Here is a 27318-nt window from a genome sequence, read left to right on the forward strand (position 1 = left end):
CAATAGCGGATTTCCACTCGGGCACAGCCGGACAATTGCTTAATTAAAGCAGCGGCCGCGGACAGAGTTAAATTGTAAATGCTGTTTTCTCGGGCATAATACAACGGATCAATTGTGCGAATATTCATCAATTTAGGTACAAACGCGTGCGAGCCATTATCATTGAAATTTTGTCGATATTTTGGTTACATGCGGTCAGGTACGTTCGCGGCCAAAGTGGCGGCAGGTAAACTGCATCGCGTCCCTCGCTTGACACAGAAAAACGAACTCAATAAATCATATGATGAATTGCAACCGCCATTTTTTTCATCGCTGAAACTATTTCTCGGTTTATTATAAAAACATAAAAGTACGCATGATTTTTTATTTAACAGGCATTCGTGTCCATTTTTAATAAGACTCGTCGGAATCGCTGTAACAAGAATTGAAATTTATTTACTATATTCTATCAGATAAACATTTTTTTCTCTGTAAATCTAGCATGTCGATAGGTAAACGTAACGAACGGATCATCAATTTACACATAAAACTTTCCCTTTTCCTTATGGTTTTCGTCCGAAGACATAGAAATTGTGACATCTACCCTATTCGAAGAAAATAAATCTGCTTTTAATTTTTCGGCTACTTGAGAATTTCAAACGGAGCTCTACTCGATCGACTTTTGCTAACAGTTGCAGGCAATTGCGAGAAGTTCGGGGAAAGGCTATTGTATGCACGAAACAGGGGAAGGAAGCTTTTATTTCGAAGAGACAAATAAAAGGTAGCGAATTGGTTCTTAGAGCACATTTGCTAGGATTATGAGGTCAACGACGTCCCTCGGAACTGGGTCAGGAGAGCGATCGACTGACACCTGAGCCACTGTAAATACGAATTCTGTGATCGAGATCAATTTTAAACTGCAATAACTTCGAACAATACGAAAGTGATGGTAGTTGCGCTTCGCTTCGACTGTTTTATTAATAACAATTTGACTGCTGTCCAAGACGTAAGAGAATACAAAGTGTATCGAAGATCACGGTACAACCGGCTGGCTAGTGATTCCACATTTAAAAATAAGTCGGAAAAATAGTAACATTTGTGCGTTTATAGCTTTGTTTTTGGATATTGAGTTGGAAGATGCGTCATGTTCGCTGGGCTCGTAGTATGACGAGAAGTAGAAATGGAGTTTCGTAGCCAGACACGCCACTTCATGCAATAGTATTATTTTGCAATTTAATTTTTTACGTAGTTTACAATGTAAATGAAACATAGTATAACATGAAAAATTGTTATTTATTCTGTCGACTTATTTTTACTGGGGCTGGGGAAAATAGATTTTTTAAACAGTAAATAGACTATAAATATGTTCATATCTTCGTGTAATACAGAATCTGGTAAATAAATTTTTTAAAATAGTACAAGTGCTATTTCCGTATGTAACTAATATTTTAAAAGAAGAATAATTTATTTATTATTTCCAAAATCCACTTTTCTCCACCCTTGATTTTTAGATATAGAATCCTCTGTTGCATCGTGATTTGCAGCACGTCCTGTACATGCAGACATCTCAGTGACTAAAATTCGATGGAACATGCAACTGGCAAACAGAGTTCGAAAGAAGAACAGAGGTATAAAGCAGTGACAAGAATTTTCAAGTATCATACGAACAGGAGGAGGAAACTACTACGCGAAGTTTACAGTACGCGTGACATTGTCTGTTTACTCGGAGACACGTACTGTACAGTGTTTTCCCTCTATAATCACGTTTTATCGACCTCGTCCTTATCTCATCCCCGATTTACACGACAAACTGACAGGAAGAGAGGCTTGCTTCGCTCGTTCTCGATGATTGAAAAATCGAATAGCAACGTAACAACAAAAACATGTAACACAATTTTCTAGCCCCTCGAAAACTTATTTTAAACAATTTTACAGCAGAAATTTTTTTCTCACAATTTTTCACGTAAACCAAGTTAACTCTACGTGGGTTAATTCTACGTAAATTAATTTGACGTACGTTAATTCTACGTAAATAGATTCGATTCTTTGTTATATAACTTGCTGTTAGATTCAATGTTATCTCATAAAGTAAACATATTCGATTTTTATACAGATTTTGCAATATTGAAGCATGTTTGCGCTTTATTTAAATTTCAACGACGTCGCTTCTATGAAACTTATCCCAGCTCCCCAGTGTTCAACTTACGCTGGAGGCCTGCCGTATGCAAAATTAACAAATTGCCGCTTGTTTGATGTCAGCAGAATTTCTGCAGACTGTATTTTTATGTTCAATAATTCATTTTATATAGTCTGTATCGTATACTCGTATACGTCTACAAGGCGAGGGCTGTTTAAACGTGATCCTGCGTACAGGTTTGAACGAGTCAAACGAAGTTCGATCTAGAAAAATAATGTTTGACCGAGTGATGTAGTGTTCGATCTAGTAAAGCAATGTTTGATATTGTAAAATAATGTTCGATCTTCTAATGTAATCCATGATATTGTAAAACGATGTTTGATTTGGTAAAACGTTTTTTGATTTAGTAAAACGATGTTTGATTTAATAAAATTATATTTGATTTAATAAAATTATATTTGATTTAATAAAATTATGTTTGATTTAATAAAACGGTGTTTGATCTTGTAAAACGATGTTTAATGATTTAAAAAAGAAAATTCGCAATACGTTTCGATATGGTCCTATAGTTCGTGTAAACTAGTTGATCGACAGCGGACGAACCTTGACTGCCGACCGCGGCCAGTGTGCACGTGTTTGTCAGTCGTCCAAAAATTCCATGTATGACCTTACGACCAAGTTCATCGATTGACCTGCAATAAAACCTAACCCAGACGAGGCCGTAGCCCTGGCTCACCTCGACAGAGGCCTCGCTGTCCCTAGAATCGCGTGTCGATTCACGTGCCGCGATTATACAAGCGCAATACATCGCCGTGACAAAATTCCTAGTCAATAAAAACTACGACCGCAAATGTGTGCAAACGTATACATAGCGTGCAAACATATATATAGTATGCAACGTGGGGCGTTTGTTAAACATATGTATAATTTATATAGTCACATTTGAATTAGACTGGCAAAGTTTGGTCGCTGCATTAACTCATACTCGTCTGGTAATTTGCGCCACCATTCACAAACTGACGGCGTTTTTTGACACAATTTGTGGAAATGATATGGTCTGTATAAAAACAACGTAACTTTTTAAAAATCATATATTTTTCAGTGATGGTTATAATTATATCATCTTTGGTTAAAATTGTTTCTATTTGGTGAAAATTGGAATTTAATTTATTTAGAATTCAAAGAACAAGTATCAATTATTTACTGTAATATATAATATAGAAAATTCGTCATTTGGCTGTTGATGAGTGATTGCGAAATGACGAATTTTTATCATGTGGACGAATATGTATTAAGGGATGAATTATACGAAATATTTAAATCTGGCTCGTAATCATTGAACTGTGGATGTTTCTGCGAAATAAAATTGACTGAAGGGATATAAAATCATCCTAGAAAATTATTCTGCCTTATGGCAGGTAGGTAGGCATTTATTTATTTTTTTATCACTTAACCAATTGAATTGGGAGATCTCGTTTTAAATTAAGTCGGTCAACGAGAGACAAATGGAGAGATTTTTACGCCAATTGACATTGTAACTTCTTAATTTCATTAAGATTTCTACGGAGTACGGACATTGAAGATGTAATTGATGCCACATCAATTTGCTCTAAAATTTTTATTCAATGGAATAAAATACTGTAATTTTATGAAATCTTTTATGCTTCTGGCGCATGCGTGAAAGTGTTAACACTAGGTCTGTAGAGGTCCTTCAGTGTGACTAACGTGTATTGTTTAAAAATATTAACAAGATTGTATTTATTTATACTTCGTACAATTTTTATTATAATATAAACTTGAAGGAAAGAGTTCTATTTAGAAATTGCTTACAGAAATATTAGTATAATATCAGAAATTGTGGAAGATAAAATCAGAAATCTGTAATCTTGAGAGATTTGATAGTTTCAGCGTTAATGTAACGTATCCTTTTTTATACAATTTATAATTCTATAAATTCTTTTAATATCATTATTTACAACGATATTATTTTAAAGTCCTTCAAATATTTCTACTGTATACCAATTGAACCCGGTCATTTTCTCCGAAATCCATAAAACGCGGTCCAGTAATCATTCCATCATGAAAAATCCAAAGTGCAAAGAATCGCGGCTTCGTGGACGTCAATTTCCTTCTAAAATAATTTCGTATCGTGCGACGGGACCTGGTTTCCACGTAACCGTGTATATCACCCATTCAATTCTGTCGTAAGCGCGTAAAATCGGGGGATTATCGTCCGGCGAAAAACAAAGACACGAATTTGGTGCGCGTTTTTAGTGAACTGAAGCAGACGGAGCGGTGCCGACGCGATCGCCGCTCGCCGTCGAATCGACGGAAAAGCCGTGTGGGACAGCGGTTTGGACGATAACGTATCGCGGCAACGGCTGATTTCATACGGAAGTGTTCGATTTGTTTTTTTTTTTTGTTTTTCGGCGAGAAGAAATATCGGCAGCGATGCGACTCGTTCCGAGTGGACGGTATTAAATGCTACAATGGCCGCATTGTTCGCGTTCTGTCCCCGCGGAGACGCTTTTAATTAAACCACCCGCGCCTCTTTTTTATTTACAGCCTTCGAAAGTGCCGCGGACGCTGTGCATCAGGGGGCTCGGTTTATCGATTCGTAGCGCCGCGCGGCGCGGCGCGCTGCCCCGGCCAGATACAATTTTTCCTTCGGCGGCCGAGCCAAACCGTTGATGCGAGGCCTTTTTGTCGCCGGGAACGTCGACGGCCGGCATTGTCTTCCCCGTCCATCGATCGGACGCATTCATCCTCCGCACCGGGAAGGAGATTTTAAGTGATTGTTTACCGTTTGTTGCTGCCGGCCGGTCCCATTATTTCTGCGCCGTCTGGTGCACGCCCGTCGCTGCTACTCCTCCATTCGCGATATTAAAGTGGTAGATCGCGTACTCGCGGCGAATCGCTACCCCGGAAACAAAGTATGTTCTACTCGAGGGCAGAAAGGAGATATTGAAGTTTCCCTAATGCGGTATTGTTCGGATATCTTGCTCCGTGAACGGCTGCCGCGTCCCGCGCGGTACGCGGACGTATTGTGAGTCCGTCGGTTACGCCGGAAACGCCGTTACAAAGCGGACTTGTAAATAGTCTATCGCCCCGTCCAGGAAATGTCCCCGGCAAACCGTGAATGCGGCCATTCAACGAACGATTTCAATGTTTATCGGAGATAATATTCCCGAACATAGTTTTTATGTACTGTAAACCATCCGCGCGACTGCGAAAATCAAACATTTCACTCGACGCGGAATCTTCCGGAAGTAATGGTTCGTTTGGGAAATACTGTGAACGGGAGAACGCGTTTTTGGACGGTTTATTTATTCGATATTGTCATCGATTTGTTTATTTGAAATTGTCGCCGCGTTTGTTCGTTCCGAATCGCCGTCGGTTCGTTAACACTCGATCGATGCATTTCTATTCTGGGCACATTTTTCGTTTAACCTCTTCACGTCTTTGTCCACGTATGGTGTACGTTCAGTTTTCTTAACCCTTTGCACTACGATACCTTTCACGCTACGTTGATTAGCCCCTATTGATCCTTAATAATTCCCTTAATAGGACCAAACAATTTTCGTTTCTTCTATTGTCTTTATTTGCTTTCGTTTATATACTTTTGTTAGAATTTATTCTAACAAATTATTATATATTATTATTATTAGTTTTCTTTGCAATTATTATAATTAGAATTCTCTCGATCGTACTAATTTCTTAACCCCTTGCACTACGACTCATTTTATGCTGCCTTGATTAATTCTTATTTGTCTCTAATACTGTTCTTAATAGGACCAGATAATTTTTGTCTTTTGAATTGTCTTTATTTAGTGCCGTTTCTAAACTTTGATAATAGAAGAACTCAATTTGATTTCGACTTAGAAGAAATGAATATTATTTATATTTAGTAGAGCTTGCATAAAATCTTCACCACGAGTCTGACTCTTTATTATAGTGCAAGGGGTTGAAAGAAAAAAGAATTTTATATTTATTGTGCGCTTACATCTACTCGAATGTTTAAATATTGCTAACAAGAGAAACAAATTTGATTCCAACTTAAAGTAACGGATAAATATTCATGCCTAACAGCTCATTATTAAAATCTCCATCACGAGTCGAACTCGTTAAAGTACGGCAAGGAGTTAATAGAAATGTGATGACGTGACACGTTCGGTGGTTTACTTGAGACTGACTGACTCTTCGCTTTCTCTTTTTCATTGCAAGGGTCGTTTATACCTGAAGAGTGCAAACCGCCCCTTAACCCTTTGCAGTCGGAGCCATTTCAACTGGAAATCCAAAGTATTTTTTTAGACTCGCAGTGTGTCGATTTTATATAACCTGGGGCATTATGGAATTAAATTTTGTGACTTGTGCAACAGTTAACAGTTCTTGACAATTTTTTTGAATACGAGTAAATTTGATAAATATTATTTTGAAACGTGGCGTAATAATGTTTAGCGGCGCCTTACAGTCGTCACTCGACCGCAAAGGGTTAAATCTACAATAATGAAAGAAACGATCACTGCACACCAACAACATTAATAACAGAAGAATCAAATTTGACTTCAATTTGAAAGAGATTAATAATATTTATATTTAGTAGATCTTGCCTGAAATCTTTGTCACAAATCTGATTGGTTATTACAGTGCAAGGGGTCAAAATTATGATTATTCTAAGTGTAAAGAAAATGAGAATCAGTTGAAAAACTATTCTATATTAATAAAAGTAATACCAATAAAACCTCATCGAATAAAATGAGATGGATGATAAATAAAAATGAAACAATTAAACAGATGGTTCTCTATTATTTAAAATTTGTCCCTGGGGAGGTTAAAATTAAATACAACCGTGACGAAAGATCGTAGATTAATTCTGGACATTCCAGTTTAAAGAAAAGACTTTCGTCTACAAACTCATATTACGCAGAACCTAGAAATAAATTACCTAAATACTGTTAGACATTTTTTTAATTGTTAAACAAAGGAACACCTTGTTTTCTTCACTTCGTTTCACTCATAATTTTTCCTGATCGATTGGAAAAGTAATCTCAAAATAATCGACACCGGCCACCGGCGCGCAGATCGATCAAAAGAAGTCGCTTTCTCATATTCTGAGGTCGCAAAGCACGCCGGAGATTCTTATTGCCGAATGTGCGAGGTTCGCACGGTATTTCACGCCGGTCGGCACTCCGGGCTCCCGCATTCGGTAATGCAAAAGTGTTCCGAGTCCGCGGTAAAAGACCGACCCCCTCCCCCCCATTCAATGGGAGTCAATGGAATAGCGGCAGTTTACGAGATCTTTCTGTTGCAAGTTTTTGCCCGTGCATTATGGTAATGCACCGTCGAACGCGGGTGTAACGAGCGAGAAATTCCTCGCTCGCAGTAAGAAGCTTTTCCGGCGAATGAAAGAGGAAAGTTCGCGGCTGCAGATCTTTCGAGAGAATGAGCTGGCTCGGTTGGCCGAATCGCGCGCGCGCGAGAGAGAGAGAGAGAGAGAGAGAGAGAGAAAAAATACAGTCGGAGAACTACGGCAGACAGACGTTCCCGTTTGAAAGATATTCCCGCGCAACAATAAGAACGCGATAAGAGTTTGCCGTGTGGCTCCTCCGTCTTCGCTGAGTTCCTTCGTTTCCTCGAGAGCCATATTAAAGCGCCGCCGACGGAGAATAATGAGCAGGAAATTTTGTAAAGGGAAACCGTAATGTCTGTAGACAAATTCTCGAGACAGATAGGCGTGCCACCGGTCTCTATCTACTATCTTCGGTCGAGGAAGAACGACGTCGGGGCTGTATAGGCTGCTCGCAGTAGTCACGGTCGACCGGAGTCAGACGTGGCACACAGACGCGGGGCGACATAATCCTTAGGTCAATAACTGCGACTGTCATACAGAAGATATTCTGAAATATGCTATTGTTTTAGAGGATCTGCTCGTCGATCGCAACACTCGACTGGCGATACTGAAAATTTTGTTCTTATTGAAATTCTCTTTTAAATTCGAAAAACAAATATATAAAATTCTATAAATTTTATTTTGAAATACGCTACTATTTTAGATAATCTGCTCGTCGATCGCAACACTCGACTGGCGATATTGAAAATTTTGTTTTTGTTGAAGGTCTCTTTTAAATTATAAATTGTTGCTACTCTCGTGTCTTAGAACATCTATATCAGGCTCTTAATGAAAATTTTAAATAAATAACAATGTTATACGTTTCTGTTGCGTTGAAATAAAAATTCTGTTCTCTGTTTTATTAATAGACTGCGGGATTTTATGCAAATACGCTATTTTATTAAGATTAACGATAAGGATATGTTTTATCAGTTAGCTAAAAGATTATTAATTGTGAAAAAGATGCTATTAGAGATTGTTAGCGTGTAAGTTTTCTTGCACTTTAAAAACCTGCGCATGCTATAGATGCATAAATACCTGCAGTCCTGTTATCAATGTTGTTGCATGTGGGCATGCAATAAGTTGAAATATTTATCTTTTGAAAAATTACTGGAGACAAATTACAATTAACATTTTCACGTTTCTTGTTTTAGTGTGTATCCGTATTGTTGATCGTGTTTATGTGTTGAATAAAAATATTATTATGAAACCGCAGATTTTGTGCATTTATAACAAAACGTCGTAGTTCAAATGCAAAATCACAAAAACATCAAATCAATTACTCTAAAGATACTATTATAATTATCATTTTGCACAAAGATCTGCGAAATCATTCTGCAAAATAAAAACATTTTGCAACGAGAAAAACTGGTTAAACATAAATTGCTTTAACTACAACAATCCTTAGAAATTATCTATTACTTTCTATATTATTTCAACTACCCATCTTCATCATGAATAAATAAAAATCCGCAATATAGCAAATGTAAAATTTACAAACAGCTGTCGATATATACCTCGATAAAGCGATACAACACAAAACGTTCTCCATCTCTTCCGTCGCCGATCCCATAATAATTGATCATCCTATAACAAGTGCCACGCGTCGATGTAACTCGGCACTCCGCTAAATGAAATTTGTCGGTCGTTCATTTGTCTAAGTCGCTCACGGTTCCATGTTTTCGTGTACATCGAACATCGGACTCGTTGCAGGAAAGTGTTATAGTTTTCTACGGGAACCGAGAACTTTGTTGCGGAGACACGTAATAAAAGAACGGAAGTCTGGGAGATTAAGAGCCGCACGAACTCGAAAATTTCGCAGCGAGTTTATCGCGTGATATTTTATTCGCGGGGGCAAAGTTCTTGCGCCCGCGCGCGAGCGAGAGAGAGAGAGCGAGAGAGAGAGAGAGAGAGGTGGAGGGGACCGTAAGAAGGCCGCACACGATGGTTTGTGCCGCGAGTCACGCCAGAAAGTCACTCGTAAGGCAGAGAATAGTGTGCCAGGGGTTCGGACGCATTCGTATCACGATATCGGGGGCTGGCGTACTCAGCCGACTTCCTGGTTCTTGGGTGCACGAATCACGCGTGTCGCGAGCCCACCTGACTGCGGACCCTCACGAAGTCTCGATTGATTCTGCCGCATCACGAGACGGGAAAATAACTTCGACCTTTAACCGAACTGGCTCCGAGCGTTTAGCGAACGCTCTGGGGAAAACGGCGTCGCAAACCGTCTTCGATTTACAACGCTCGAAAAGTGCTTGTATATTGGCCACTCGGAACTAGTTTCTGCTTTTGCTAATAACAGCACTTGTACCTAATTTCAGACAGCTTAACATGATAGAATTGTAATAAATCTTAGCAAATATATGAAGTAAAGACTAACGAATCAAATTGTAGCGATTAAAATCGAAGAAATTGTATATTTATGTACTAATAATAGTGTTACTATTATTAAAAATTAATAGCATTACTATTATAATTAGTTTATTAATTATAAACTATTTATATAAATATATAAAATACTATATTTATAATTAATAATAGTAATTGAAATTGAACTGATCTCATATTTACTTATATAAATTACATGAAATCAAACACAGTCAATAATTACTCGCATTGTAATTCGAATAAAAAATTATGCAGATAATTAGATAGCATAATTTATGTCGAATTAAGAATTGTTATTCGAAGAAAATATTCGACTAAAGAGAATTCATTAGAATAATTGTATTAAATATTTATTCGAAGCAATTCGAATAATGCTGAACTTTTCTTTTAAGACTCAACGCTTGACTTATGGATTTTGTATAAATATAAGCGATTTCATTTGCATTTAACATCGGATTTCGTTACATAGAAAAATGTTTCACATTTTTCATTGCTCGCAAATTTGTCGTCCACGTGTTACAGAAATTTTCATAGCGATGTTAATGTAATGCCAGTAATATAAAACGAAGGAGAAGCTGACGTTGTGAACATTTTTCATCAAAATTCAGTTACACGAACGAATGAATAACTGGCGATTGTTATTTATGACATGCATCCTTCGATATAAAAAGTGATGTACGAGCACGGCGCAGGAATAAACTGCGAGTCAACATTTCTCGTGCGAATTAATATTTTTGCATTCTCTTGAAACTTTTTTTTTCAATTTTGACCTGAATATTTACGTTAACGATCCGTATTATTTATTTCACTCTATAACATTGGATAATTGTTTCAGTATAAATATTTCCTCGAAATAAATCGTAACATTAATCTGTATTTTTGTATCACGAAAAATATGATCAGAAACAAAATTCTCCATCGAATACACCGCGCGAAGGGATCGGCATGAATCGTAATCGGCTTCAAGTAGAATCGGGCAGCGATGGTCAGACACGCGAACGATTCGCATTCGCTAGCACCTGCGTCAATTTTCACATCGGATTTTTCGACGAACGGAAAGTACCGCGTAAATTTGTAACACGAGTATGTTGTGCTATGAGAACAAATATTTTTTTAGAAAGCGTCAGTTGCTACTTTATTGTTAGCTTTATCTTCTATTAGTCCTGTATTAATAGAATCAATTTAAGAAGTTTTATTGTTAATGGTGCAACTTGAAATTGATTTTATACATTACACTTTATTTTTCTATTTATTTTTTTCTGTGACAGGATCTAATAACCTATTAAGAACTAGTACTAAACATTATTTAAAAATATTTAATTCTTATTTTATTACTAAATATGCTTTGAATATTATTCAATTCTATTAGTATTTCTTCTTATTATTGTAATATGGCTATACATCTTAACAAGCCTTGATCATTTTATATTAGAAAACTACAATTTTACGTTTATTTATTTATTTTATTAACTCTTTACATCAATCTTATATTTATACTATTATTAAATTGCAATCAATTCTAATAAAATAAATTTTGATCTTTAAGTCAACGTACCCTTTAAATGTTAACTTTATAATAACAAGATTTGGATATTTCTATACAACAATAAGACAATTATTTTAGTTCATAATCTTATCAATATTAAATATCGCAAAAGATTGTCTAGTTGCAAAAGCCAGTTTGCGCATTATTTCATATTATAAACCATGCTTCCTCTTTTACTTTGTATTATATCATAACCATAAGTTTTAGAAACAGGTGACAAGTGGTCGCCAGGCCAACCAGTAATTCTTTTTTTCGGGCGTTGAAGCAATTAGCGCAATCCTCGTTAATAAAATACAATAATTAAAAGGCAATAAATATATTCATCATTCATATTATTCATGCTTTATATTTACACTTCTATTTATATCATTTTTACTTTATTATTACATTTTATTGTTATAAAGTCCATATGTATATATCGTTCCTACGACTCGATAATTTTAGCAGACAAAGTTGTACATTTCCAAAATATAATATAAAAATAAATGCCCACAGTGTAAAAAATGGAGAACGATATGATAGGAAACTGGGAATATAAAATTCACGATTCGAACGGTTTACGACGTTCCATATAGCCTCCATCTTTTAATAATCGCGGCGTAATGCGTCGTGTCGAACATTCACCTCAAGATCGCGGGTTTTCGCGTCGACGGAGACGTGCGTCGGCCTGTTAGCATAAACGACACTACTTCGTAGACACGAGCGAATCTACGTCGATGAACAACCAGTCTCGCGGCGAAACGGAGGCTTTGGATGCCGGCACCGGTTTGTGTTCATCGTCACGTTTGCGTCGTAGATTTCATCCGGGAAGCCAAACAGCGGCTGGCCGTTGCCGGAGCACACCGGTGCCCCGTGATCCGAGCAAATCGTGATTAGATTAGAAGTTGAAACGTTGCGGGCCACGCTCGCCAATTAAACCGTCACTTACCCCCCACCCTGAAACCGGGCTGCGGACCGGTGGATACTATAATCGAATACCAGGGTTCGGCTGGCAATCGAGCGACAACGATGAAATATCACTTATCCGAGTTGCGCCGCCACTCGTCGACGTTATTGTTCCGAGCCCTCTGTCGAAAGTTAGCGGATACCGACTGGCTTCGGAGCGTAGTTATTTTTGGATATTATAAGGATAATGTTGTATCATTTAATAAGTATGCAGGCGCTACGGAAATGTTATTTACAAATTGCCATCAGGATGGCTAGAGGTCATAGGTCACGAAATTAAATTGTATGGTAAGTATTATTAAATGTGCGAAAAATTGATTACATTCTTTCACTTGATAGACAAAACATTTCGGTAGACCTAATATAAATAATGGATATTGTAGTGTGATATTAAATTATGTACGTATGACAAAGATTTCGAACATAATCTACTAAAATTTGTTCTTAACGAAACGTATCTTTTCTTGTATAAAATTTTAATAGGACGAGTGCTTCTATTGTTAATAATTGGGAAATTTATATAACTTGAAATCATTGAACTGTGAACTTTTTTGTAAAATAAAATTGTTTGCAGTAGTTGTGCGATATGAGAGCTGTGCAGATATTTTCTTAATATTTTCTTAATATAGAACTAAACCCTGGACAAGGTTAAGAGTTTATAATTATAACAAAATCGGATTTAATTGAGATTTATACAATTTTTAATATAGTCAGACTGTAGCTTCTATAAACTTATGGCAGAGACGAGTAGACTGGAAAATTTCAGAAGCATTTCAACGATTGTTAACGAGTCTGACACTTGGCAAAGACTAATAATAATTATCGTGGAGCTTGAATGCTATACTATTCTCTTTAGTCTGAATAAAATCCTGATTTCTCGTCATTAATAACTAAGCATCTAAATCAATATAAACACACGATAAATAAAAATTCTCCTTTCTCTTCTTACAAATTACTGAAATCAATAAATTAACCTCATCAAAATGATAAAAAAGGAAACAATTGCTTACACCTTTCTGTCTCTTACAATTACCACAGACAATTTTCATTCTGTATAAAAGTCCACAGTATTTTTAAAATACATGCCAATTATAATAATAAGTTTAAATAAAAATTTCTCCCATTTGTCCAATAACAGAAAATATAAAAGAAAAGAGTCAGAAAGCCGTCGGATCGATCAGTTCGGCAATTTCAATGACAAGTATATTTTGCAGTGTTTCGAAATGAAAGAACAGCCACAAAACAAGAACAATCAAAGTCATTGTGGGAATTTTAATTAACAGTAGTATACGTTGTCGCTCGGTGCGAGCAAAATATCCAGAAAGTCGGCCGAACAACAATAATTCCCGTGATTTAGGTCTCCGTCGGATAAAATGGCTACGAGGCCCGATCTTTCGCTCTGTTAATTATCCAAAGCACGGCGCTGGCATTTTAGTCGGTCGTCGACGTGGTCCTATCCGGCCGCGAGTTTCGGGTCGCGGAATACCTATCGCGCTCGCAGGGAATAGTTTCTGAAAGGAGAGGACGATTCCGAATCCGGACGAGCCGGCCAGCTGACGCGGCAAGAAGAAAGAGGAACGCGCGGATCGTGTCGAAATGGCCGTGTTTTATGGAATTACCGTGTCGAAAATTTTAATTCCGATGCTTCGGGGCCCGTGCCGCATGGTGAGTGATTACAGAAAGGTGGATACGCCGACCCCGAATCCCACGGATCTTTGAGTAATTAGTCGACGCGGAACGGAGTCACGATGGCGGCCGGCGTCGTTCGCGACTCTTCGGGCTTTTGTACGTTTTAAACAAGCTCTGTGCACGGTAAAAGACACACTTGGGAATGTTTCGAGTCTTCGGGGTTATAAATAGTAATTGCGAGGCCTCTTCAGACTGAATGCGCTAGAGGACTCTAATTGCTCGGGTCTCGAAACTGCGCGGGTCGTTGTGCTTTTGATATTGAATCGGATCGAGAAATACTCTGATAACTGGAAGTCTCTCTGTTTCTCTGTAACGAGAGATTCCGGTTATTTGATACAGTGGGGTAATGGATTCGCTGCGCATTGAAAGTTTTGTTATGAGACTGAACATTACTGTCGGATAAAATGTAGCGAATAGCTCGACCTGCTAGATCTGCGTGTCTTATTTCAGATGCTGCGAACGTACAATTTAATTATATGCGGAACGAAAGGTTAAGATGTACTGCTTACATGATTAATGTCTTTGATTGAATTTATCTGTTTGAGGAAAATATTCCTGTTCATTTAACGGAGCTAAATTATTTTTTCTTATAATGTGTGGTAGCCATGTGAAATACTTGAATGAAGTCAAGAAGCTTTTATTTATTAATTGCTAGACGATTCCTCAACAGTATAATGATTTTTATATCAATTCAACTTTTGGTATACTATAATTAACATATGTAACATATATATGATACTATAATGTACTATAATAATACTATAATGCTATATTATATTACAGTATTATAATAATATGTGTATTATATATTATATGTAATACTATAATACTATATTATACTACAGTAATATAATACTATATATATTATAATATTATATATAATTCTATAATACTATAACCTAATACTATATCATACCAAAAGTCGAATTGAAATAGAACTCACAGTACTGATGTAAAATCTTATAAGAATTAATAAATAAATATATTATATACAACAACATATATTTAATGGAACTGAAGCAATGGACAGTAAAAAGAAATCTGATCAATGAAAATAACAACATACCTCCGAATTAAAAATCACTAAAATATACAATGCATCCAATAATATTCTCCAAATAATTGATCACTCTCTTAATAATTTCAACGACGTTAAAATAAAATATGTGAAATCTCGGTAGCTCCATCGCAAATACCAAACATATTCAAATAATTCGCTCTGTCAACCAGAGGACCCTGTATCTCGGCAGCAATAAACTCAAAATGAATGGATTAATTGCAAGAAGAAAATCCTCTTACGGTGGTCAAGTTCTAAGGGTGGATGTTACAGCGACAGAGAAGGTTGGGTATCCGGGATTTCGTGGTCTTAACGGGGTCTTGGGTGCCTCGGCAACTCGAAAGCGATCGAAGAACACTAGTCCGGCGAGGGTCCCGCAGCACGTGTACTCAGTTCGTTGTACCACAATCCCCCGGAGTATGTTAGCGATACGCATCGAGTGCATTAACGAACGACGCCACGCTCCGCGATCGCATCTGCCAGCCCGCAACTACCGTGCATCTTCCTATGCCGCCGCATTAAATGCGCTCGTGACACGATTACGTGTACCGATGCATAATTGATATCCGCGACGGTTCCGTGTCCTGGGAATTGTTTAGCGCGAAAAGCCAGACGGAGAGATTCGGAAACAGTGCGGGGCAATCTGGAAAATGTTGCGCGTTGTGCGAGCGATGCTCGATAAATTATGCCAACTGGTGTGGAAACGGTGGTAATTAAATAGGTAATATAGTGCCGAATATATTAATGGAATTTCAAAATAATACAGCATTTTTCGACGCGGTAGAATAATTGTTTTAATTGTGGAAACATTTACGAAAATCTGTTGAACTTCGTTTTAAAAAAAGGACACCTGTATGATTTGTTTAAATTATGATCTCTTTTCCTTTAATTAAGATTTACCAATGGAATTTGTCGCTAATTATCTATATCAAGAAGCAGCTTTTAACAAAAGAATTGTTTCAAAATGATCATAATGCAATTTTTAGGAATTTTTCTTGAAAATAGTATCAAGTATTCTAACTTCAAATTTGATAAACTTGTCAGCATGGAATTAATTTAAATATAAAATTAGGTCCATAAAAAGCCTTCGAGAATCTATCAAACAAAATTCGTAAATAAAATAATAAATGATTCTAAGCATCAACGTGTATACTTAGATACACAATTCGACGTTTATTAAAGAGAATCATCATTTTAGAGGTAACCAAGATTCGAAGAGTGCACTGAAACATTTTCATGCAGTAATTACAATCCAACTGGACCAATAAAAATTATTTCGAATGAAATCGACTGTCGCGTAGAAAAATTCGTGTAGCAAAATTTCCGTATGAAAATGATCCGGCCAGTAATAGCGTTCTAATTAATACCACCAATGAACCAGGCATTTTTAACGAAGCGCTTTCCGCGGTCGCGCCGTTTCCGACCAACGCGCCGCGGTTGTGCATTCGCCGGGGCATTAAAATTACGTATTGTTGCACGGGGTTTCATTCGCGGCCGTATTTGAACAGCGTGGGCGTCGGATCCCGGCAAAGGACGTAATAAACGCTGAGCTGTCATCAGATAGGCGACACGCGGCTTATCAGAAGTCGATTAAACGGTCCAGCCGAATATCGCGTGCGGCCTCCTCGGTTCTAATATTTTATAAACGGGGGATCGTAAACGGACGACACCGGGCTCGCGTGTAATTTAGCTAATTGCTCGGCGATAACGAAGAAGATTTATCGTTAATTAGATGTTTCCTGCGAGCTTATTTATTGCGCCGTGAATTGCACCGCCGATGCGTTTCGGCTTGATTGCAATGGGAGGACTTCGTGTAACGAGCGTCCCCTGAAAAATTGATAGTTCGGCAACGGACCGGCGACGAACGTTCGAATAACCGCGTTTTGCAATAAACTGGGTAATAGATTAATGTACAAGAGCATTGTAATCAACCGATTACGGATCTTGATGCGTAATAAAAATTATTTGAGTCATGTGTCATATTCTTTCTTTCTTGAGTAGTTTGAATAAGTTGAAATTAATATGTCAACGTTCTTAGTACATTTGTGCCCAAATATTTTTTAAACAAATGCATTGATTTTACAGTTGACTATCTGTAGATACATGCAACAACTGCTTGTAGCGATAACTGTTTATTTCACTCTTATAGCTCATAAAGTGCGCATCAATACAGAGCTTGGACATTTAAATGACGAACTATACTATTTAAAAATATTTTATTTGGTTAAGCACAAGCCGTGCTGTCATTATAATATTAGTATAAAATTCATTTGATATATCCCAGAAATTTAACATATTTTTCTGAAAATAATCAGAATATTTCGACAGATATAGTTCTGAGCACAAACGGGTTAATTTTATTTAACATTCTCTCTATTTCAGACTCCGCCATTTTCCATCGCCGCTTTTCCCATAAAATCACGACATCCCGTATCAATCAATTACCTCGTTGATTCTGCTTCGTTATATTTTCCAGTTACGATGCTTCGATCACTCGACTTTTAATTAATAGATCGTTTGACGAAACGTTCGGGGGAGCGAACGAAGTGCAAGTTCGATTTTTTAACTTGAAAGACGAGTGTCATTTGTGAATTGAATTTCGTTGAATCTGTCTGCTCGAAATGTTTTCACGTCGATTGATATTCGATTCTCGAATGAGTGGGCTAGAATTGTAGCGGAAAAAGTCACGTTTCGATCATAGAGAAAAGTAAAAAGAGTCGAGGCTCGAATAACTAGTATATATTTATAACGTATTTATTTATAACGTACATATTTAACAAAGTTTGAACTAACTAAGCACATAAGGGTTAACCAACTTCCGTTCGAAGGTCCGTAATCGACTTGCATTACACTCCTCGTGGCCAACGCCCAGCGAAAAGAGGATTTTTGTTTGTTTCGACGACCACGCCGCAACAACTACGCTCTTGTATTTTTTTACTAATTGTTCTTTTGCATTTTTTTCCTTTTATCCTTTTTCCGAATTACACTACTTGTGTGTCTAATAAAATCTTTAATCTACTATATTTTACTGTACTATACTATACACTTCTACTATATTTACTATATACTTATTATTGTTCTTATTTCTCTTTTTACTTCGTACCTTATTTATTTATAATCGATTTTTTATTTTATTCTTGCGACGGTCACATAAAATCTCTTTATTCTTATTTCTTCGTCTGTAAGCGAGAGTCTTTCTATCAGTATATATAAATAAATTATTATCATTGCTATTATTATTATTATTATTATTACACACGTTCAAAATCAGAATAGATGTCTTATTATTATTAATATTAAATTTTATTCTATTCTTGTGACGGCCACATAAAATCTCTTTATTTTTACTTCCTCGTCTATAAGAAAGTGTCTTTCTATCTGTATACATAAATAAATAAATAAATAAATAAATAAAATAATTGATTTCTACCGATCATTGTTAACTATTACAGTACAGAAACATTACGCAATAAACACTGTAATATCGCACAAACGAGATGAGTCCGTCATCATTATTTCGTCCATTGTACTGCAGGGATTCAATGGTGAGGTTCGGAAGATAGGCGCACACCAAGTTTCACTACACGGGGGATGACAATAGTTTATTTCCTAATTCGAGGTTTACTATACAGGGAGCTCGCACTTAGAAATTGAAGGAGCGGTGCAAATTCGCGGTTGTTACTACCGGGTGTAGACTCGAACAAAATGAGAGCTTCGATGCTGTTCGCGCTCCTTTTATTCTGTCCTTGCCTAAAGAACAGCTTGTGCTACCGACAAGAACCGCGAGACGCCTCGGAAAAACCATGCGCTTTTCTTGGCCGCGCGCAAGCCCAACCATAAAGACATTTTCGTACACCTACTGTCGGTTTATGATGCGCTTGGAAGAAAAAAGGAAGAACCGTTCTCGGTGGGTTCAATGCAATGTATCGGATACAGTATAATGTATTAACCCTTTGCGGTCCGCATAGGTTTATTTTGGATTTTGCCCAATCCTTAATTTTGGTGATCTTATTGTGAAAGGTATTTCTCTTCTATTCGTCATTATCGTTCCAATTAAATGACATTGCATATTAACCCTTTGGCTACGGCAAATTTTGACACGCATCGGCCGTACGGTACGATACCAATTCACTCGCGACATCCACTGGGTACGGCAAAGTTTTTCGTTAGACACGCATTTCTGAAGAAGTATATTAAAATATTCAAAACACCGAATTCTATTACATTAGATCAATATTACTTGAAGTGAATATTAATTTTAAGTTTTTTTTTTTATAATATTTAATAATGAAATTTAATAATAAACGGGCGAAACAGGCGAAATTTGATCTGGACGCCTATTGGCGTCTACAGTACCAGGAAGCCAACATGTGTCGGGCGACAATAGGCTCCAACAGTAGTCAAAGGGTTAAGTAATTTTTGACCAAGTATGCCATTAGTATAGAATCTATCGATGAACATTGGAGTTCGTATCTGCGTCGAGTCACACTCGACGTAGGACCGCTAAGGGTTAAATCTTATTATTCAAAATAGCCCGACAATTGCGAGCAACTATTCCAATTAGGTCTTCGCCGATAATAGCCCATTACGGTACAAAAACTCGAAGTATCCAGTTCTGTACAGCTTTCCCCGTAATGATAACCCCCCGATAGTAACGATCCCGTGGGCAGATAAGTACGTTTAAGTGAAATTTACGAGGACAGTTCCCGCTTATCGGCACTCGGCGCTGTATCGCACGATGAAAATATCTTCCTTAACGGTGCCGCGGAATATGGGGCGGGCCATAATTGGCGTGCGGGCAAGACGGCCGCGTAATTAACGCAAGATTCGCGGTATCGCGGGCCTCATTTTCGAAAATAATGCCGGCCGAGGAGGGGGCCGTTGTCTCGCGCCCCGACGAGAAAGAATCGCGCGGAACGAGATATAGCGCGGGAAATGAAATAGCACTAGCCGGTGTATCCAGGTCACCTTAAAGGGCACGCGCCTAGCCGAACCGTGCCCGAGGAACGGCGCCGCGCCGCGCACGGTGCACCGAACCGGGGTCGAAATCGAAAAACTCCCAGTTACATAATTGATTCAAAGCTGCGTGTTGTACATATATAACATGGTGAAATGTCCGAATAATCGTGCTCGTGTACAGACAGTTCTGAAAAATTGGAAGACTAATTCCGACCGCATCCAGGAAGCGAGTGTTCACTACGCTTTATAACGTAACTTATTTATACTAACTTATATCAACAAAAACCTTTATATAAAATAATGTTTAGTAAAAATGATGACCAAGGATTGTCAAATTACGGTAGATCCTTCGAAATTTTACTTACATGCAACATAATAACTGATCCGACTTTAACCCCTTGACATACTAACTTGTTCATAGTTACTGCGATTAGAAAGTTTTCAATTGCAAGAATTTTTTAGGAGGGACGGAAAATTAATGTTTATTCTGTGTCTAAATTTACTCGATTGTTTAATATTTTACCAACCGGTGGTGTCTATAAATCGGCTTTTTATAGGCTAACCAATAATTTATTATCTATTATAGAGGTAAAGGTGTTAGATTGTACTACCGCAAGCTCCCATATTATTACATAGTTTTCTAAATTCCGCGATGAGTAAAATAAATAAAATAGATCAAATGAATATTGCTTATGAAAATGTAACAATGTTTACGACCGAATAACCGGTCGATAAAGTGTTAAATATTAATGACAAGAGTTAGAATTTTATTCCAATTTTAAAGAACAGAATATCAACCATACTTAATCAAATATTACTAGTAATTCTCAATTTCGAGCCTGTAAAAGTATTATATCGTTTGTCGTCTTTATCACGAATAGAACGGAACTGCTCGAATTCTGGCCCCAAAAACGAGCAATTCGGTTCAGCGTGCGTCACAGCGAACGGCTGAAATCTGTTCGATTGAACTCCCTTTCCACCCGAATATTCCTAAGTCCATTCCATCAGCTGTGTTCAAAAGCTGCGCCCGCCAGATCTCGTAGACCTAACTTATAGGATTCCGGACGGGCACCCACCTCAGGACAACTCGAGTCCCAAGTGCTGATAACGGAATCCATTTAGAGACTATTAGACGAACTGCTCTCCGATTTGACGGGCAGAGATCGCGCGGCAATCCTAATTCGCATCCGTGAGTTCGATCTTGTATAATACGGAGGAGCTAACGTAATTGGATCGACTGGTCCAAAGTAAACTGTTTCGACGGTTCGATGGATTTTCTGATCCACGTGTGTGAACGACGACTTTATTTCACTTGCGTCGTTTCGCGAACGACGTCGTTGGACAAAAGGACGAATTAGACAAAAAGGTTACTTACGCTAGGCTATTGTTTTGACATATTTGGGGACAGTAAACATTTAATCCCTTGCACTATGATTCCTTTCACGCTGTGTTAATTAGCATTTATTCGTTCTTAATGCTTTCTTTAATAGGACTAGACAATCCCCAGTTCTTCTATTGTCTTTATTTACTTTCGTTACCGTACTCTGATAACAGAAAAATTAAATTTTGTTTCGGTTTTAAATAAATTAATAATATTCATATTTAGTAGATTTTGGATAAGAGACTCGGATAAGAAGATATTAAAGCGGTGAGGATGCAACAAAAATCTGAGTTACGCATCGTCGCGTGATGATCTAGTGCTGTTACATATTCTCTCCGTTAATCCAAGTTCATATTGCTGGCAAGAGAATGATAAAGAAACTCTCTCGCAGCACTAATTCCCTGGCAACACTCGTGATGTCTAAATTTTATTATCTCCTGTTCGAGTAATCCGAACATTCAATTTTGATAGTTATGTACAGTGAATGCTATAGCTCCATGTGAATAAAGATCGAATTGAAGAGCATAATTTAAAAAAATAAACGCTGTATAGAATTGAATGCGAGAGGGTTTATAAATGTTTTTATGCATTTAATACAAAACTGAGCAAGCGAAGTATAAATCAGAAGAATTTGAAGAATTCAAGAATGTTGGCGTATTCCTTTATTTATTAAATTATTGTGGAGGTAATAAAAATTTGTTCCTGTTACTTAACAGTTTTATATGTTTTATATATTAATATAGACGACGGGACATTTAATTGTCCAATACAACAGGTGATTTTAATGATACAGAATTCCTGTTACATGTGTATAGGAAAGAGGGCATAATGAGGCTTCCTGAGAAATGAAAGGAGGTTATAGAACAGAACGGTTCACATATAACATAGTAAATCCACCTTAAACAACAAACATCGTGTATTCATTTCGCATCAGAAAAAGGGAAGAAACTTATGGGATACCCTAGTATTATCGTAATTAATATATTGAAATATCCAGGAGTTAAATTCTATAAATTCTACAACAAATAAGTGATAAATAAATTCTCATATCTAGTTGGTAATTTGAAGAATGAGCGATTTAAGTCGGTGTTATAAGTTGATGTCAAGAATGAGTAAAAAACTTTCGATTCTGCAAAAAGATCCGCAGTTCAGCCACACCGTTCGCGTCATTTTGCATCACAACGAGAACAAGTGCTACAGCATTCGCGTCCGCGAGCGCGTTAAAAAGAGAAACGCGAAGACACATAACGAACATAACAAGCTCGATACTTGCGAGCATACCCAGGCGGAGGATGTTCGCGCTTTTTAACGCGGCAACTTGTTACCCGGTTCTGTCGCGGCAGAGAAACGTCAGTTCTGTTAACCCCTTGCACTACGACTACTCCTCACATTGCGTTGATTAGCACTTACTTGTCCTTAACCACTTAGCTGCGTCGATATATTTAACCTTTTAGATACGGCAGGATTTTGCGCAAATAAAGTTTCACGTAACTAAATTACGATTTCCTCTTAATATATATCTTTTCCGGATATCTATATATAGTACTAATAACATATATTCTTTTCTTAATATATTGCATATACACACTTTCACTTTAATTGTTTGCTTTAATAAATAATAAAACAATTGAATAAAGCACGAGCCATTCGCGAAAGCCACTATGGTGGCGCGTAGTATCTAAAAGGTTAAAAGATAAATTCTGTTATGCGTTTCATCAATTATACTAAAGGTAGTTTTCTTGTTAATTGTTCTAGAATCATTCTAAAGCTTGCGAAATTTACGAATATGTTACTATAAGCATTTTAACATAAATCCTAGGAGAAGTATATTTATTATAAGATGTAAAATTGCCATTTCCTTATGACGCTAACAAGTTAATTAATATTTTCGTTAATAGGAGCAGATTTTTGTTTATGTACTGTATACATTTCCTTCCGTTTCTAGACTTTGATTGTGGCAAAATTCAATTTGATTTCGACGTAGAAGAAATCAATAATATTCATATTTAGTAGATTTTGCATGGAATATAGTAGATCTCATATGGAATATAGTAGATCTCATATGGAATATAGTAGATCTCATATGGAATCTTTCTCACGAGTCTGACTCCTTATTGTAGCGCAAGGGGTTAAACGTTCTAAATGTTTTTAAAGAGCCGCGAAGAGCAGTTCAAATGGAATATGATATCGGTCGGGAAACAATAGCCACGGTCTAGGTGGTTCCCGCCGGTTTTTCTCCGGTTTCCTCGGCGGCGTTCTAGGTCGGTCGTAAAATTTCTGAGCACCGGTGGACGCGGCTCAGAAACGGGCTAGAAGGTTGATTCCACGTAAAGAGGAAGGTAAAAACGATGCGATAAATCACCGGGAGGAACCGGCGGAAGAAAAGGTGAAGCCGGCCAGAAGGAGAATATCCTCCGCGAAAAATACGTTTCGCGTCACGGCGAAAGAATTATTGTAATGCGGCCGGTAACGTATCGTCCCCGGTATTCCATCGGGTGTGTAAAACACGAGCGATGAACGAAGCGAACGCGGCCGCGCGCTTTGCGTTGTAAATAATGCAGACGTCGAATCTAACGCGGTCGGACGAACGACTTCTTCGCGGTTTCGCGGCGCTGGGAACATTAAATCGCGTTTTATCTAGCGGCGTGCGAGGAACGCTTTTTGGGGACTTGGAAGGATCAACTAATATGTTAACCCTTTGCTCTCTCGAGTGGTGATTCTGGGGCAACACGAAAATTGTTCTATCACGTTTCAAAATAATTTTTATAGCGGCAAAGTTAAAGTTTAGAAAATTGCTAAAAGTGAAACTGTCGATATGAGGCGCAAGAGTTAATTTGATATGTATAAAATGCAGTTTGTTGTATAAAATGGAAATATTGTAAGCCAGAAAAATTATTTTAGATTTACAGCTCAAATGGTTTCCAGTGCAATGGGTTGACATCTTTAAAAAGAGTTATTGAATTTCTGTGTGAATATAAAAAAAATTAGAGTTGAGGGGTGAATTATAATAATTTCTCTCAAATTGTGGCGACTTTATAGTTGTTTATTATCAATGCAGTCCGAAAACAAGTAAAAGGATTGAAGTTAAAGGATCACAGCAACCAGTCACCTCACAATACCCAAGGTCATTATTTGTATGTCCCATGAAATCTCTCATTTTTTTATATCTTTCTATACTGTACACACTTCCTATATCTATTATGCATTTATTACATACATTACATATATTTTTGTACATTTGTTTTAAATCTTGCCTTCTCTTTTCCAATTTTTATTACACTTTACGAATTCTTTCGCATATTTTTTCTTTTATAACAACGGATTTTCTAGCCTTATGCACGAATAAACTATTAATATTCTCTGATTTTCCATTATCAGCTAACCGGTAAATTGAGATTAAATTCCGGTAAGTACGATCAACTGGTGTCGCAGCACTCGCGATAGTTAATTCGAGTTAGCGGACTAATTGAGCAACATTCTGTAGTAACAGATTGCGGCGGCACGGTTCCGCTACCAAGAATTCGAAGAGCAGTTCGAGGGAGTCGTAAGCATAAATATCCGTCGTTACTCTCGTTTAACGACGATCGATCATCCCCCCTCCAGCGTATTGCGCGAAATCTCAATGGTAACATTGCGCGACAAGCAACGAAATGCCACCACCATTCATGATTCGATCTTTCGCGACTGAATGACTCGCTCTGTGCTCGCCAGCGACGGTCTATCGGCCAGGTTCGAGGAGAAATGACCGCCCTCGGGCCCCGGTAACTATGGGGATTCGTCATTCGAGCCGGGCCAAGTGAAACGGCCGGCACGAAAAAGTGCAATCGAGGACCAGCCATTAATATGAATCGACGAGTCCGACTTACTTCCGCGACTCGGCCGACGATAAATCAAAAAGCGTCTATCCGCGACGCGTCGTTGATCAAAGTGCGACAAAAAACCATTAGGTTTGCACTATTCACGCCAAGTCGGCTGCCTCGGGGATGTGATCGATAATGCGTTTCAATTTGTCAAGCCAGTCCGAGAGGCTAGTTCTCGCGTCTCATTAACGTCGGATGGCTTGTCCCGGCGATTTTCGATTGAACCGCGCGGCTGACGCCCTTTCAATTTCCGGCGACTAGGTCCGGTTTCTTTCTAATACGTGGCGACCTGCATTGTTCGCAAGCTTCTGCGAACACCTACGCGATAACGTAGGGCATTTTCTTTATCGGCAGTTAGAACTTTGCTACATCTCGTGGAAATTCGCTGAGGTCTGTGCCTCCCAATGCGCCATCTCGTAGAGGGTAGCGCTAATCAGAGTCTGTTGATGGTAAATGGCACTTTTTAGCAGGGATAAAATATGGGAATAGATTGAAAATTCGTTTTGCATCCGTCAGCGGTTTGTACAATATCAGAATTCACGTTATTATGTCGAATCATTCGCAGTGTGCCTTAGAATATATACATCATGTTCGATGTTAAAACAATGAAGAAAATTTGTTTTCAAATAATTAACGAAAAACACTGAGCGATAAGAATATTTTTAGTTTGAAGAAAGAAAAGTGGGCAGTGGATTGGCCCCTTTCTTTAGGAATCGTGAACCAGCAGCGGGTTTCGATTTTTCTCAAAGAAATATTGTTATTGTTATATTCTTCGTATCGACTCTATGTCGTCCGCTTCTTTAATTAATTCAGTACTGCTATAATACGTCACCAAATGCTAAAACAGCTTTAAAGCCCTTAAAAACTGAGACAGAAAAGCCCACAAAATGCAATGTCCATAGGCATCCTCAGTCTATGCTGAAAAGCTTAAATTATTTAAATATCGGTAACAATGCGAGTGACGCTGAAACAGCAACCCTTTCTCAAGTGACAAAGTAGCACACTGGGTGTAATTCTTTCTCCTATACCCTCGTCTGTGCTTTAAGGGTAGAAATACTGTCGGTAACATTTCTGTACGGATGATAAGTCGCATCCCCTCGGTCGATATATAAGTCACGGTCACCATAAAATCTCCTTCACAGTGTTTTCGTAAAAGACATTTCTTAAATAATTCATACAAGCATAACCTAACATAAAAACATTGACATAACCTAATGTAAAAACATTGACATAACCCAACATAGAAACATTGAAGTCCTTCCATTTCACTTGCATAAATTATTGCCATTCGAGCACAAAAAGATCTAACAGAAAAATCGTCAAAATGCAACGAATAACATTGCAGACGAACGACAGAGTAGAAAAGTCGATCATAGATTTGCGCGCATTATTTAAATATTCCACAGGTTTATCGGTGGAGCAGTCGGTATCAGTAGATCGTTGCCGACAAAATTGATTTTCCAACGTGTCTGCAAGGGTACGAGGTAGATGGCGAGTACAACGGAGGCCAGTGAGCATGCGCGACTGCGCACGTGACTAAACTGGTTCGAATTGCAAAGTGTACTCGATAAAAATCTTTAAAAGCGACGGAAATCAAGTCGAACAATGTCGTCGACGTGCAACGGGGTCCCAAAAGGTGGAACCGGCGGTTGCCGTGAAGAATAGTTCCATTCCGTTGTTCGGGGTTACGAGGATCGAAGAAATCACGGATCCTTACCTTGTTCAGCGTTTCATGACTAGCTACGTGCTGGCTGCCGTCAGGATGAAGGATACGCTCGACCGAGTTCGGTCTAGGAACTCCGTCCAACTGTCCGGCCTCTTTCAATTGGGGCGGCGACGGCGGGGGCGGCAATTGTTCTTCCACTCCGCCGGCGAATCGCGTTTTCTGCAATTACAGAATCCCGATACTAAACACGCTACACACGCAACCATTTATTTAATACTTAAACCTCCATTCGGGTCTACGTCCCCTCCGGTCAAAAAGA

The 27318-nt window shown here is 38.0% G+C and overlaps 1 protein-coding gene across 9 annotated transcripts in view; it reads right to left on the bottom strand.

Annotated features, from left to right (window-relative positions):
* Dlg1 (MAGUK family member discs large 1) overlaps window positions 1–27318 on the bottom strand; it is a 630693-nt gene that overhangs the window by 438613 nt on the left and 164762 nt on the right. For all 9 annotated transcript variants that reach the window (XM_078194782.1, XM_078194778.1, XM_078194784.1 and 6 more), the window contains one exon: window positions 27051–27218. In XM_078194782.1, coding sequence (XP_078050908.1) covers window positions 27051–27218 — 168 coding nt within the window. The remainder of the gene's footprint in view (window positions 1–27050; window positions 27219–27318) is intronic.

This window comes from Augochlora pura, chromosome 11 (assembly GCF_028453695.1).
Source record: "Augochlora pura isolate Apur16 chromosome 11, APUR_v2.2.1, whole genome shotgun sequence".
Taxonomy (NCBI): domain Eukaryota; kingdom Metazoa; phylum Arthropoda; class Insecta; order Hymenoptera; family Halictidae; genus Augochlora; species Augochlora pura.